Source organism: Ovis canadensis, chromosome 7 (assembly GCF_042477335.2).
Source record: "Ovis canadensis isolate MfBH-ARS-UI-01 breed Bighorn chromosome 7, ARS-UI_OviCan_v2, whole genome shotgun sequence".
In the NCBI taxonomy this organism is placed as follows: domain Eukaryota; kingdom Metazoa; phylum Chordata; class Mammalia; order Artiodactyla; family Bovidae; genus Ovis; species Ovis canadensis.
Genome location: NC_091251.1, coordinates 22,845,293 through 22,861,276, shown reverse-complemented (window position 1 = coordinate 22,861,276; position 15,984 = coordinate 22,845,293). Strand labels below are relative to the sequence as shown.

The 15,984-nt window shown below is 40.6% G+C and overlaps 1 protein-coding gene and 1 long non-coding RNA gene across 3 annotated transcripts in view; one reads left to right on the top strand and one right to left on the bottom strand.

Annotated features, from left to right (window-relative positions):
• Positions 1 to 15,984, bottom strand: part of JMY (junction mediating and regulatory protein, p53 cofactor) — a 74,905-nt gene that overhangs the window by 2,169 nt on the left and 56,752 nt on the right. The window contains exons 8-10 of the mRNA XM_069595382.1: positions 9,429 to 9,524; positions 7,656 to 8,250; positions 6,286 to 6,596 (exon numbers count right to left, since the gene is read on the bottom strand). Of these exons, the coding sequence (XP_069451483.1) occupies positions 6,289 to 6,596; positions 7,656 to 8,250; positions 9,429 to 9,524 (999 nt within the window). The 3' untranslated portion in view covers positions 6,286 to 6,288. The remainder of the gene's footprint in view (positions 1 to 6,285; positions 6,597 to 7,655; positions 8,251 to 9,428; positions 9,525 to 15,984) is intronic.
• LOC138443300 (uncharacterized) overlaps positions 1 to 15,984 on the top strand; it is a 45,331-nt gene that overhangs the window by 21,564 nt on the left and 7,783 nt on the right. The gene's annotated exons all lie outside the window — the stretch shown is intronic.

Below are 15,984 nucleotides of genomic sequence, written 5' to 3'. Positions count from 1 at the left end.
ATGTATAGGAAACATCAAATAAAAGAGACACAAAATAATAGATCTTAATCACTGTTAAAAGGTTGCATGTCAAGATTACTATAGTTAACACTGGCAAGTTGTTAAAAGGGTTCTTAGGAGAATATTTTTCTTTTAAGATGGCGGTTAGCTAAACTTGCTGTGGTAATCATTTTACAATATATGTAAATCAAACCATTATGCTGTGCACCTTTAACTTATGTAACTGGCAGTGATGTATGCCAGTTACTCTCAATAAAGCTGGGGGAAAGAGTTGTTTTTAAAGATTGTATGTTAGGTTCACTTTCATGTCAAAACTTATACACAAGAAAGAAAAGTAAAAATTAACATCTTTACCTCATAAACTGACAGTATAATAAGAACTATCAAAAGGCATCTTTAAGTACACCAGAGAGAGTTTTCATAATGAGATTCAGATGACAGCATTAGTATTGGTCTTTAAATGGATGTTTTTAGCAGGACTTTTTGGAGAAGGAAAAGGCAACCCACTCCAGTGTTCTTGCCTGGAGAATCCCAGGGACGGGGGGAGCCTGGTGGGCTGCCGTCTCTGGGGTCGCACAGAGTCGGACACGACTGAAGCAACTTAGCAGCAGCAGCAGCACTTTTTAAAATTCAAAATAGTTGTGTTTGAGACTCATGCACTGATCCATGACACATGAGAAATATATATATGACCTGTTTGTCAGATAAAAGCTGACACTTGCTTTTGAGCACTTGAAATGTGTCTAGTATGACTGAGAAACTGATTTTAATTTGGTTTAAATGAAAATCTTGTATAAAATATTTTTCCATCAATCAAAATGTGGTTGTTATGGTATGGCAATTTAATTTAACCAGTGAATACTTGGCAACCAAACTGAGATGGTGCTATTATTAAAGATGCATACCAAAAAAAAAAAAATCTAAACTACACTGTGGAATTTTATACTGAATATATCATGTAAAATATTACTAAAATCAATCTCCCCCATCATCTTTAACTTTTTAAATCTGACTCACATATTTCTATTGGACAACATTGCTAAAGTTATTTCCTAAGTTTAAGAAGGGCTCTACAGGAAACAAAACAAATAATAAAAAAATCAATTCAAATACATGTATTTCCTTATGTTTAGAAATTCCTTTCAAGGATTCTGTTACCTATGGCTAGATAGATCTAAGATGAGCTTTTAGAGGAGGGTGAAGCTAACCATGTCCAGGACCTTAAGTTTTAACTTAATAAAGTATTAAGAAATTAGTTCTTCAAAAACAAGTACACAATTATATTATTTTAAATCTATAGGAAAAAAACCAATTAATAGGAAATGCAAATTATAGCTTTTTAGCCATCTGTAGAAAAGTACCTAAAAATTCAGACCCTTTAAAAATGACTAAGACCACCCACAGGCAGTAACACATAGCCCTTTATCAATGGTTGCTCAACTGGAAGGGATTACAACTAGTCTATAGTTTGCTTCTGGTGTAGGATACATTTAGTCTTTAGCTGTTCCAGCTCATGCATTTTCTGGCAGTATTTCACTGTTCCTCTTAACATTATACTATGTATCAGTCATGAACAATCAACCAAAACAGGAAGATTCTAGGCAACTTTCAAAGGATTATTCACTATTGACAGAAACATAATGTAAGGACCTAGTAGAAGCAGAAGAGATTAAGAAGTGCAAGAATACACAGAAGAACTATACCAAAAAATGGCTTCATGACCTGGATAACCATGATGGCATGGTCACTCACCTAGAGCCAGACATCCTGGAGGTGAAGCCAAGTGGGCCTTAGGAAGCATCACTACGCACAAAGCTAGTGGAGGTGGGATTCCAGCTGAGCTATTTAACACCCTAAAAGATGAAGTGCTGCATTCTCAATATGTCAGCAAATACAGAAAGCTCAGCAGTGGCCACAGGACTGGAAAAGGTCAGTTTTCATTCCAATCCCAAAAGAAGAGCAGTGCCAAAGAATGTTCAAACTATTGTACAACTGTACTCATTAAGCGTCTGCCTCTAAAGCGGGAGACCTGGGTTCGATCCCTGGGTCGGGAAGATCCCCCGAAGAAGGAAATGGCAATCCACTCCAGTATTCTTGCCGGGAGAATCCCAAGGACGGAGAAGCCTAGTAGGTTACAGTCCACGGGGTCACAAAGAGTCGGACACGACTGAGCGACTTCACCTCACCTCACTCATTTCACATGCTAGCAAGGTAATGCTCAAAATCCTTCAAGCCAGGCTTCAAAAGTACATGAACCAAGAACTTTCAGATGTACAAGTTGGATTTACGAAGGCAGAGAAACCAGAGATCAAATTGCCAACAAGCTAGACAGCCTATTAAAAAAAAACATCACTCTGATGACAAAGGTCTGTATAGCCAAAGCTATGTTTTTCCAGTAGTCATACAGATGTGAGAGTTGGCCCATAAAGAAGCCTGAGTACTGTAGAACCAATGCTTTTGAATTGTGGTATTGGAGAAGACTGTTGAGAGTCCCTTGGACTGCAAGATCAAACCAGTCAATCCTAAAGGAAATCAGTCCTGAATATTCATTGGAAGGACTGATGCTGAAGCACCAATACTTTGGCCACCTGATGCAAAGAGCCAACTCACTGGGAAAGATGCTGATGCTGGGAGAGGACGGAAGGCAGAAGGACAAGGGGACAAGGATGAGGATGGTTATTAGGTTGGTGTAAAAGTAATTGCAATTTTGCACTTCTGAAGTTTACCATTTGGTATTGGAATACATTCTGAAATGTGGTTATGTTATATATCATTTTAATGCACATTTCTTGCTTTATGTTTTTTGCTAATGACATTACTTGTTTTAAACTAGGGAAATGACGTTAGACAAAAAGCAAATTCAAGTGATTTTCTTATTCAGGTTCAAAATGGGTCATAAAGTAGAGAAAACTCGCAACATCAACAACACCTTTGGCCCAGGAACTGCTAACGAACATACAGTGCAGTGGTGGTTTAAGAAGTTTTACAGAGAAGAACGAAGCTGATCCTCTTACAACTGCATGAGAGGTTGCTAAAGTACTCAGCATTAACCATCTTATAGTCATTTGACATTTGAAGCAAATTGAAGAGGTAAAATAGCTCAAGAAGTGGGTGCCTCATGAGCTGACAAAAAAAAATTTTTTTTGAAGTATTATCTTCTCTTATTCTACACAATAAAATGAACCACTTCTCAACTGGATTGAGAGTGTTAAGAAAAGTGGGTTTTATATGACAGCTGGTGACAACCAGCTCAGTGGTTAGACTGACAGGACGCTCCAAAGCACTTTGCGAAGTCAAACTTGCACCAAAAAATGTATTTGGTGGTCTGCTGCCTGTCTGATCCACTACAGCTTTCTGAATCCCACTGAAACCAGTACATCTGAGAAGTATGCTCAGCAAATCCAAGAGGTACACCAAAAACTACAATACCTGCAGCCAGCAACGGCCAACAGAAAGGGCCCAATTCTTCTGCACGACAACACCTGACTGCACATCGCACAGCCGACACTCCAGAAGTTAAACGACTGGGCTACGAAGCTGTGCCTCATCCGCCACATTCACCTGACCTCTTGTGGACCTACTACCACTTCTTCAAGCATCTCAACAACTTTTTGCAGGGAAAAGGCTTCCATAACCAGCAGGAGGCAGAAAATGCTTTCCAAGAGTTCATCAAATCCCGAAGCAAGGACTTTTACACTTTAGGAATAAACAAATTTATTTCTCGTTGCCAAAAACGTATTGATTGTAATGGTTCCTATTTTGATTAATAATGTGTCTAAGCTGAGCGCCGAAGAATTGATGCTTTTGAACTGTGGTGTTGGAGAACACTCTTGAGAGTCCCCTGGACTGCAAGGAGATCCAACCAATCCATTCTAAAGGAGATTAGTCCTGGGTGTTCTTTGGAAGGAATGATGCTAAAGCTGAAACTCCAGTACTTTGTCTACCTCATGCGAAGAGTTGACTCATTGGAAAAGACTCTGATGCTGGGAGGGATTGGGGGCAGGAGGAGAAGGGGACGACAGAGGATGAGATGGCTGGATGGCATCACCGAGTCAATGGACTTGAGTTTGAGTGAACTCTGGGAGCTGGTGAAGGACAGGGAGGCCTGGCGTGCTGCGATTCACGGGGTCGCAAAGAGTTGGACATGACTGAGCGACTGAACTGAACTGAAGCCTAGTTATGATTTAAAATTTACAGTCCGAAACCACCATCACGTTTGTACCAGCCTAATAGATAGTATCACTGACTCAATGGACCTGAATCTGAGCAAACTCTGGGAGACAGTGGAGGACAGAGGAGCCTGGTGTGCTGCAGTCTATGCAGTCATAAAGAGTTGGACATGACTTAGCAGCTGAACAACAAATTAATTATGGGCATATTCTTAACACCTGATATAAGGTAATTAGCAGCAAAGCCACTTGCATATGTGAAATGCGTGCTTATGTGAGGTTCTAGCTGTGGGATTATGTAATCAGTGTGCCAACACGGTAGTTTCTGGATAAGTTCAGCAGCTTATTGAGAGGCTACATGCTAAAGGGGACAAGGGAATGGATAGCAAGCATTGTGAAGTGGGACACAATTTGTATCACCCAGTGTGGGGATGGTTCCCAATCAGGCACATCTGAGTCTCTAGACACACTCACACAAGGAGTGGACACGTTCACATTCCTTTACAAAGCACAGCATACATATGTACAAGCGCAAAGAACCTGAAATTATTTTGGGATCCAAAAACAGTACGTGACTACTAATTAGGGCCTCCACACCTAACAGGGGAAAAGGATGCCGCCAGTCCCAAGACGCATGGCCATAGCAGGACGGTGTTACTGTCAAATGCTGGTTAGAACACACTCAGATTACACACGGCCACTTGTCAGAGTCTTCATGCTTTTGTCAAGCTGCTGATTGGGGCAGGTGCTGGTGGGGAGGGCCAGGGTTGGGAGTGAAGAAGCAGAACATTTTTCTGACAGTGCAAAAGGATAAAACTGCTTTTAGTAATATTCTGACATATCCAAAATAGTATCTTCCAACATCTTAATCAATATTTTTTTTAAAGAACTAATGACAGTTTCTGTTTTGAGGTGTTTTTTTTTTGGAGTAAGTCTTTAAAAGCCACATGTATGACTACGTATATATCCGTTCTACTCGGACAGGCTCTTTGGGAATGAAGGCCATGAGTCTGCATTTTTAATAAGCTCTCTTGGTAATTCTTAGGATTTGGCACCGGGATTCTTAAAGTAACTGTGCTAAGGATAAGTTTCTCATTCCTCTACCTCACCTACTTCCCCCTTTAGTGAAGACTACAGAAACAGTCCCTCAAGAGAACATGATGATTAATGGAACATACGTGCATATTTCATATCTGTACAAGCATGTCAGCTATGGTCATACCAGTTCAATATACTATTTGATTTATAGCATGTGTTATCTTTGTGTGTGTGTACTCAGTCACTCAGTCGTGTCCAACTCTGCGATCCTCTGTCCATGGATTTTTCCAGGCAAGAAATACTGGAGCGGGTTGCCATTTCCTACTCCAGGGGATCTTTCTGACCCGGGGATTGAACCTGTGTCTCTTGCATTTCCTGCATGGCAGGCAGATTCTTTGCCACTGTGCCAGCTGGGAAACCCCTGTGTTATCTTTACCAATTCTATATATTTAGCATAATTTGTGCCAAATAACTATACAAATTAGCTTATTAAAATGTACTTGAGAAAACTCTATTACCTTGGGAGAATACCAACACCCACAGGGTTAACTCAATAAGATATTCATACAATTTTATATAGATAATGCAGTAATCATGATACGTCATAAATGATAAACTTTAAAGGCTTAGAAAGCTAAATAATTAGACAATGCAATTAGATTCCTTTGTGGGAAACCAACAAAATATCAAGATTCAATATGCATAACAGTTTGCAACTGAAACATCTAAGTCAGAAAAAGTTTTTCCTATATTTTTTTGAAGCTAGAGTAAGACTATCACTTTACTAGAGTAAGGCTATCCTTTTTACTTGCATTATAGCTTATACTGAAAAAATGTTTAATGAGCAGGATATAAAAAAAACAGCATTTACAAAGCAACATCTTTGTAAAGCATTTTTTCTTGTTATGTTTCCAGAAACTACAGAAGTAAAGCTTAAAGTTTACAAATTTATGATCCAGGCTCTAACTGACCTATATAGTAAACAATAACCCTCAGATGCAATGAAATATGACAGACCTCATCATCCAACATAAAAGCTGTATACTGAACGCTACTGAAGAAAAGTAAGGCCATTTACTTGTTAGTTTTCCCAGTCTGTGCAAGGCAAAGCCTCCTCTTCGTCCTCTGATTCAGGGGATGCTTCTTTGATTCTTCTAAGAGCTTCATGGATGCTCCGTGTTAGGGGGTCTGTGTCAGGCAGAAGCGTGAAGGATTCTCTCAAGACTTCCTTCTGTACCTTCTTCAATTTTACCCCCTTTCTTATTTGTGCCAAGATGTTATTACTATCATCTTCATCAGGAAAAGGAGGCAGAGTTCGCTGTTCAACCTTTTTCAGATGGAAACTACCACGCTTCAAGGAAGCTAGCACCTCATCCATGGGTGAGCTCACTTTAGAAAATGGAAGAAAACAAATAGCTAGTTAGGACTGTGCTTAAGAGTGGGGACCTGTACAACTCTTAAGACTTTAGTGCTGTGGCAGCCCAGGAAGCTGAAAGGGACCATTAAGCATGGACAGAACTTTGTCAGAACACAGGGGATACTAATTATGTTTGTTTAAAAAAAAAAAGTTCCAAGACTCAAATTCCATGTCAAGCATTACTAGTACTTCTATTGTTTCCTGTGTGAGAGAAGAGAGCAGACTGGGAGCTGTTGAGCGGGGATGATCTTTAGTAATATGGTTGAGACTCCGAAAGGGTTTCCATAGTACAAAAATCCAATCTAAATTCAGACCGTGACTGGATTGCACATTTAATTAAAGAAACTTAAATTCTGGCTCATTATGGTAATGATTTTCTTTTTTTAAAATAACTTTCACATATGATATTCTACTTGGGTTATAGTAAGAAATATCCTACTGGATGGTCTCTTAGATTAAAATTTAATACACAGAAAAAATAGTCTCTCCATGAGAGTTAAAGCTCCTTAAGGGCCAAAATTATTCACCATGGAAGTTAAAGTTCCTTAAGGGCCAAAATTATTCACTGTTTCAAAAACAGCTTTATGAAGGCATCTGAAATGCCCTTTTCTTCTTTGCTTCTTTATACAACAACATGCCAGGGTCCTCAATAAATATGTAGCCAAATGTTACATGAATCTGCCAATGTTATTCTGACCAGACAGCTTCCCTGTTCTTATATTTCTGAGATTTAAAATCAGATTCTAACATTAAAGGAGCCACCTAAAATATGTTACCAAAGAGATCAAGTCAAAACATAAAATTTTTAAAACATGCCTAAGAGCTCAAGCAGGCCCACATTTATTCATGTCTGCACCCATCTGCAAACATGGGTTGGTAAGAATTCTGCCAAGGTGAGACATTGAGAACCTGTTTGCTATCAAATAATGTTCAAAAATATAATGTTTAAAAAAGCTTTGTAATTGTGAGGACAAAAATGGTCTTTAACTATATGCCTCAGTCAACAGATGAACTCGGCGTTTTTAACTTACCTCTCCTCCTTTGCAAGCCTTCAGCCGTCTTTCTGAGCTTCTTCCTGGCGCTGACGAGCTGGCTGCTGTCGAAGAGGTGTGCCGAAGGGGCACTGGCTGACTTTGGGATCCTCTTCTCGCTCCCTTCCCTCTGGGGCAGGCCTTTCTCCAGGGTCTCAGGGGCGCTGTCCTGACCCACGGGCAAAGGTGGCGGTGGGGGGGGCGGGGGGGGCGGGGGGGGCGGGGGAGGCGTGGGGGGCGGGGGGGGTGGGGGGGGCCCGGCTGGGACAGAGCCTGCCCTGCAGCCAACAGTGTTTACCAGTGGACGAGACACAGGGGGGGGCAGCTCAGCGGTAAAGCCGCTGGGAAGTGATGAGGTGGCTTCAAGTTGTGCTGATGGATGACCTTCAGGTGGGGTGAGGCTCTGGGCGTCTGCTGCCTGTGATGACCTGAGCTTGGCCCTTCCTTCGTCCACTCCCTCCCTTTTCTCTTCGACCTGGAGCACTCCTGGCAGGCTGTCACACTGGTCCTCACAGGACACGGGACTGGCTGTACTTCTTCTTGCATGAGCCAGTCGCAATCGGGTTGATTTAAGTATGACCTGGCCTGGGTATCTCTAAGAAATCAGAAGTTGTAACTCGTTAGATTAGAATTTATGACCAAATGACTTTATTTTCTCCATCTAATGCAAGGTGTTATTTTAGAGCTTCTGTGATTTTTCAGGGAAAGATATACAGAAAAACAAACATTAAAATGTAATACTTTATAAGAAATTATCACTAAACTCTCTTATTTGCTTATCAAATCCCTATAAAAAGACCATCAGTAATAAAAGTACTACTTTAAATGGAAAAATATTAGCAGGTAAAATTCAAAACAAATGATGTCAAACATATATATGCTATTTTATTGCTAAAAAAACTATTCTTAGTTTCTTACATGTATTTTCCAAATGCTCAGACAAAAATTAAAACATTAATGTTCTTAAATGGTTAAGTGGTACTTTTTTTAGAGCTCGGAAAACAATATATGCATTTTATGATAAAATTCTGTAAAGCAATTATTCTCCAATAAAAAAACAAATTAAAAAAATTGACAAGAGAATCAACCTACTGAAAAAAAAAGAAAATGATAAAATTTGTTAGGAGTACTGATAGCGCTCCAATCTTTTTATTATGGTAAAACATAGCCATAATGCATTTGGTAAACAACATTTTTTTAATACAAGGCTTATCCCTTTGTTAAGGATCCCATTCCCACCTCACTCTTTCACTTGATCAAAAGCCTCCTTCTCCTGCAAGGAGATACTTCAGAATAAAGAGGAGAAGTAAGGCCTTAAGTAGCTGCTAAGAACTAAAACTACTGAGTTTAAGCACATTCCTAGGAAATGCTCAGCTACTGTAGTGTCAGTGTCTGGAGTCATGGATGAGCTTGGCAAGAGACCTGCTAAAGCCTTTCTCATGTATGCTGATCCATCTTCTAATTCTCCCAGTGGTCAGATTACCACCACAGGCTGATGTGCACAGAATTAATAACAAGCTGATGCTTGAAGTGGACGGTTAGTTACTAGCTAACTTTTATTAAACTCAAGAGGAATCCACACTTCCCAAAGGTCCTGACGACTCCTCTTATACCGCTGAAAGGGTGAGCCAAGACTGCCATGACTGTAACTGTTTCCTAAATAACAAAAGGGAAATCAAGTTTTTCTCATAAAAGAGATGTTACAATAGGAGTATATATGTAACTCTGTTTAAAAAGCAATGAACAATAATAAACTGACCACACTTTTACTACCTGTTTAAAATTTCGAAGTCTATCCAGTGTTTTCTGTCTTTCTTGGCTAACCCAGGCACTTTTTCTTTCTTCTTCATCATGTAATTTATCTCTTTTCTGGTTAAAAAAAAAAAATTAATAGTAATTCCATTATGATGTGTCCCACTGTATTTTATCATTAATAGAAAAAAAGGAGAGTTCTCTCAATATATATGCTGCATTACTCCAAAGAATGATATGTTAAGCAATGTTTGGTGGCATGAAACACTGTTAGCTTTAATAGAAATGAAATGTTTCACTTTCTACATGTAATACCAATTAAAAGATGTTTACTCTGCAAAGTAAAATAATATTTTCTCTGAACTGAAAAATATTTCAATTTGTGGTTCTAGCTAACTCAAATATTAATAGTTGACCTTAAAAATAAAAAATAACCACTTGGTAATTTAGATATTATATATAGGTTAAGCCTGGTGTTCTGCAAATGTCTACTATTACTGAACCTGTTCCTCCTGCTACAAATCTATGTCTTAGTATCTCATTCATTTTTCCTCCCCATTCCCTAATCCCAAACTGGGAATACACTATCATCCACCCAATGCTGGTCAAGTTAAACATGAATTCCTCTTCCTAGAGGAAGGAAAGTGAATTCTTGGCAGGAGGTTAAAGACTAGAAGGAGTGTTTCTGACAGCCTCACTGCTGAAGGTCAAGTGACAGGTATGTGGCTGTCACTGATGGAATTCACTGAAGAGTGCTACTATGGCCAACCACTTCCCCAGAGGGAGGCACTATCACATACAACAGAGACCGGCTTTTGGCTTTATCTCCTGGTTAGGTGGCTTGGATCCTCTGTATAGAGATCAGTCTCTGGACTCATGATCAGGGTGGGGCAAGGGTGAGTAAAGATGAACATTCTTCCATCTCTTCTTGTGGCAAGTCAAGAAGACCCTTTCCCTTTAGAGGGCTCTCACTGGGAGAGTCTGCAAAAGCCATTTATTGGTAGGTTAAGTCAGGCAGTCCAGATTGCCCTATATAATGCTTAAGGTTTCCAGATGGGAAAATTTGAAAAGATATGACTTGAGTTTATGAAAAGAAATAAAGATCCCAGGCAGATTCTCTCCTTTAGAGAGGAAAGCCCAGAGTGGCTCAAGGACACAGTGAGGCAAGAACTTATTCCAGCTCCTCACCCCTACTCTGTATTCAGTTCCATCTACAAAGCTGAGCCAGCAGAAGGAAGGAATGAAAAACTGTCATATGCACATGTGGTAACCACCTGGAACGGGAGTGGGCATGTACTTTCCACGCTGGGATACAGGCCACAGAACTCTTGGGGACAAAGGGTCTTCTAAGGCCTTGTCTCAGAGATGAACAGTTTTCTGTACTTAGAGGGTACGATCTAATGCATACAGGGGTTAGTACTTGAGAAAAAATTAAGTTATCTAAAAGATACTCAGCGTTTCAAACTGTGAATCTGCATCTCTGAGCATAATAAACAAATAGTTGGAGTTTCAGAAATATTTGAAATTCAGAAATACAACTGGTCAATCATACTGCTGGTCTGTTAGCAGATATATCCAGAGTCAGATCTTATTATTATCTAAAAGACCCCAAATGCAAAGTTTCAGACATGTTCAGGTATGAACTAATGGGCTTATATGGACTTTTCATAGAGCACAGTATTACCGCAACTGAAATCAACAGGCCTGAGTTGAGTATCACCCCCTATTTCCACCCCTTGCTAGCTACCGGCAAGTCATTTAATGAAGATAATCTACCCTTTGGGCGGGGAGTGGTGTGTATTAATCACTCAATCGACCCTTTTGTGGGTGGGTAGAGAAGGCAATGGCACCCCACTCCAGCACTCTTGCCTGGAAAATGCCATGGACGGAGGAGCCTGGTAGGCTGCAGTCCATGGGGTCGTGAAGAGTCAGACACAACTGAGCGACTTCACTTTGACTTTTCACTTTCATGCATTGGAGAAGGAAATGGCAACCCACTCCAGTATTCTTGCCTAGAGAATCCCAGGGATGGGGGAGCCCGGTGAGCTGCTGTCTATGGGGTCGCACAGAGTCGGACATGACTGAAGCGACTTAGCAGCAGCAGCAACAGAGGATACTTATTAGATGGTGACACAAGGAGCTTTGAGTTTCTGTTAACACTGTGTCAACCTGGGTGCTGGTTGCACGCATATGTTCATCTCATGAAAGTTAAAACTTACGAGCTATACACTTGTGTGTCTGTGTATGCATCTGTAGATTGATAAAGGTAATTTAAAATTAGATTTGATCTAAGCCAACTTTCATTTTCCTCTAGCTTTGCATGTTAAAGAAAGGTGGATTTGTTCTCCTACAGTGAGGTATTCCACCCAAAGTCAGTAGTAGGCAAAACTACTAACATGAGGCAGATGACATTTATCTTTGAGATTTCCCCAAATACCAATTTCCTCGTTTTTACTCATCTTTGCCACATAAAATTCTTTGAGAAAGGCTTTGACACTCATTCATTCTAAGAAGCTAATTAGCTATTCCATTCACAAAAGTATTGGCATTTTATCAGAATCCACAATCTTCATGTAATAAGAAACACATTCTAAGTGTGGAATCTAATAACAAGTAGACAGTGTAGGTGCCGATAGTGATAACAGGAGGCATTCTTATTCACTGAATTCTTTACTGGCCCATAGTCTGACTTTTCTTACAAAGCAGCTCTTGACCCATGAAAACAGTAATGAAAAATAAAAATACAATAAATTTTCTGTTAATTTAAGATTATTTTACAGCTTATGGGTAGTCTGGTTACTTTTTATGTTTTAAATTCAAGAGTTTTAGCTGTGTGCCATAATGAGCTTGAGGGATAACATCAAAACCCCTACAGCAGCAGCTAACATCACTCAATCACAACAAATTAGAAGCTTTCTTGTTAACAAATCAGGAAAAGACAAATCTCTCACCACTCCTTTCAATACCACACTGGAAATCCTAGTGAATGCAATAAGAAAAATAAATAAAAGGTATACGGATTGCATTCAAAAGTAAATTGCCTTTATTTGCATATGACATGACTGTATATATAGAAAATCTGAAAGAAGAACCAAAAAAATATGACTAGAACTAATAGGAAAATTGCAAGATATAGGGCTGACATATTGCGTTGACCACAAATTAGGCTGCTGCTGCTGCTGCTGCTAGTCACTTCAGTTGTGTCCGACTCTGTGCAACCCCATAGACGGCAGCCCACTAGGCTCCCCTGTCCCTGGGATTCTCCAGGCAAGAACACTGGAGTGGGTTGCCATTTCCTTCTCCAATGCATGAAAGTGAAAAATGAAAGGGAAGTTGCTCAGTCATGTCCAACTCTTCACAACCCCATAGACTGCAGTCTACCAAGCTCCTCCGTCCATGGGATTTTCCAGGCAAGAGTACTGGAGTGGGTTCCCATTGCCTTCTCCACAAATTAGGCTAACCTAGTATAAAAGCCAATTAGCCAACTGCTTTCTAATAAAACAGTAATGAAATGCTGGAATAAAAAACCTTTTACATCATACCTACAGCACTGTTTACATTCAGTTCAGTTCAGTCGCTCAGTTGTGTCCGACTCTTTCCGACCCCATGGACTGCAGCATGCCAGGCTTCCCTGTCCATCACCAACTCCCAGAGCCTACTCAAACTCATGTCCATCGCGTCAGTGATGCCATCCAACCATCTCATCCCCTGTCATCCCCCTCTCCTTCCCCCTTCAATCTTTCGCACATCAGGGTCTTTTCCAGTGAGTCAGTTCTTCCCATCAGGTGGCCAAAGTATTGGAGTCTCAGCTTCAGCATCAGTCCTTCCAATATTCAGGACTGATTTCCTTTAGGATGAACTGGTTGGATCTCCTTGCAGTCTCAGTTCAGTTCAGTCGCTCAGTCGTGTCCGACTCTTTGCAACCCCATGAATCGCAGCACGCCAGGCGTCCCTGTCCATCACCAACTCCTAGAGTTCACTCAGACTCACGTCCATCGAGTCAGTGATGCCATCCAGCCATCTCATCCTCTGTTGTCCCCTTCTCCTCCTGCCCCCAATCCCTCCCAGCATCAGAGTCTTTTCCAATGAGTCAACTCTTCACATGAGGTGGCCAAAGTACTGGAGTTTCAGCTTTAGCATCATTCCTTCCAAAGAACACCCAGGACTGATCTCCCTTAGAATGGACTGGTGGGACTGGTCCCTTGCAGTCCACAGGACTCTCAAGAGTCTTCTCCAACACCACAGTTCAAAAGCATCAATTCTTCGGCACTCAGCTTCCTTGGAGGTCCAGTGGTTAAGATTCTGTCTTGCAGTCTAAGAGACTCTAAAGAGACTTTTCTCCAACACCACAGTTCAAAAGCATCAATTCTTGGCACACCCCAAAAAAGAAGACAAATTTAGGTATAAATCTAATAAAATGTGTACAAGATCTATATGGAAAGAAAACTTTCAGACATGTTTAGGTATGAACTGATGGATATTTATACATAACTATCAGTTCAGTTCAGTTCAGTCACTCAGTGGTGTCCAACTCCTTGTGACCCTATGGACTGCAACATGCCAGGCTTCCCTGTCCATCACCAACTCCTGGAGCTTGCTCAAACTCATGTACATCAACCAGTGATGCCAACCAACCATCTTATCCTCTGTTGTCCCCTCCTCCTGCCTTCAATCTTTCCCAGCATCAGGGGAAGATTCCAATGAGTCAGTTCTTTGCATCAAGTGGCCAAAGTATTGGAGCTTCAGCATGAATCCTTCCAATGAATGTTCAGGACTGATTTCCTTTAAAATTGAATGGTTGGATCTCCTTACAGTCCAAGGGACTCTCAAGAGTCTTCTTCAACACCTGAAGGGACTCTCAAGTGTTTTCTCCAACACCTCAGTTTGAAAGCATCAATTCTTCGGCATTCAGCCTTCTTTATGGTTCAGCTCTCACATTCATACATGACTCCTGGGAAAACCATAGCTTTGGCTATATGGACCTCTGTCAGCAAAGTAATGTCTCTGCTTTTTAATATGCTGTCTAGGTTGGTCATAGCTTTTTGTCCAAGAAGCAAGCGTCTTTTAATTTCATGGCTGCAGTCACTATCTGCAGTGATTTGGAGCCCAAGAAAATAAAATCTGTCACTGTTTCCACTGTTTCCACATCTATCTGCCATGAAGTGACGGGACCGGATGCCATGATATTAGTTTTCTGAATGCTGAGTTTTAAGCCAGCTTTTTCACTCTCCTCCTTCACTTTCATCAAGAGGCTCTTCAGTTCCTCTTTGCTTTCTGCCATAAGGGTGGTGTCATCTGCCTATCTGAGGTTATTGATATTTCTCCTGGCAATCTTGAGTCCAGCTTATGCTTCATCCAGACTGACATTTCACATGATGTACTCTGCATACAAGTTAAATAAACAGAGTGACAATATACAGCCTTGACGTACTCCTTGTCTAATTTTGAACCAGTCCATTGTTCCATATCTGGTTCTAACTGGTGCTTCTTGACCTGCCTACAGGTTTCCCTGGAGGCAGGTAAGGTGGTCTGGTGTTCCCATCCCTTTAAGAATTTTCCAGTTTGTTGTGATCCACACAGTCAAAGGCTTTGGTGCAGTCAATAAAACAGAAGTAGATGTTTTTCCTGGAACTCTCTTACTTTTTTGATGATCCAGTGGATGTTGGCAATTTGATCTGATTCCTCTGCCTCTTCTAAATCCAGTTTGAACATCTGGAAGTTCACGGTTCACATACTGTTGAAGACTGGCTTGCAGAATTTTGAGCATTACTTTGCTAGCGTGTGAGATGAGTGCAATTGTGCAGTAGTTTGAACATTCTTTGGCATTGCCTTTCTTTGGAATTGGAATGAAAACTGACCTATCTTTTCCAGTCCTGTGGCCACTGCCGAGTTTTCCAAATTTGCTGGCATATTGAGTGAAGCACTTTCACAGCATCATTTTTGAGGATTTGAGATGGCTCAACTGGAATTCCATCACCTCCACTAGCTTTGTTTGTAGTGATGCTTCCCTAAGGCCCTCTTGACTTCGGACTCTAGGATGTCTGGGTCTAGGTGAGTGATCACACCATCGTGGTTATTTGGGTTGTGAAGATCTTTTTTATACAGTTCTTCTGTGTATTCCTGCTACTTCTTCTTAATATCTTCTGTTTCTGTTAGGTCCATGCCATTTCTATTCTTTATTGTGCCCATGTTTGCATGAAATGTTTCCTTGTATCTCTAATTTTCTTGAAGAGATCTTCTAGTCTTTCCCATTCTATTGTTTTCCTCTATTTCTTTGCAGTGATCACTGAGGAAGGCTTTCTTATCTCTCCTTGCTATTCTTTGGAACTCTGCATTCAAATGGGTATATCTTTCCTTTTCTTCTTTGCCTTTTGCTTCTCTTCTTTTCTCAGCTATTTGTAAGGCTTTGTCAGACAACCATTTTGCCTTTTTGCATTTCTTTTTCTTGGGGACAGTCTTGATCACTGACTCCTGTACTATGTCACCAACATCCATCCATAGTTCTTCAGGCACTATGTCTGTCTATCAGATCTAATCCCTTTAATCTATTTGTCACTCATACTGAGAATTCTAAGGG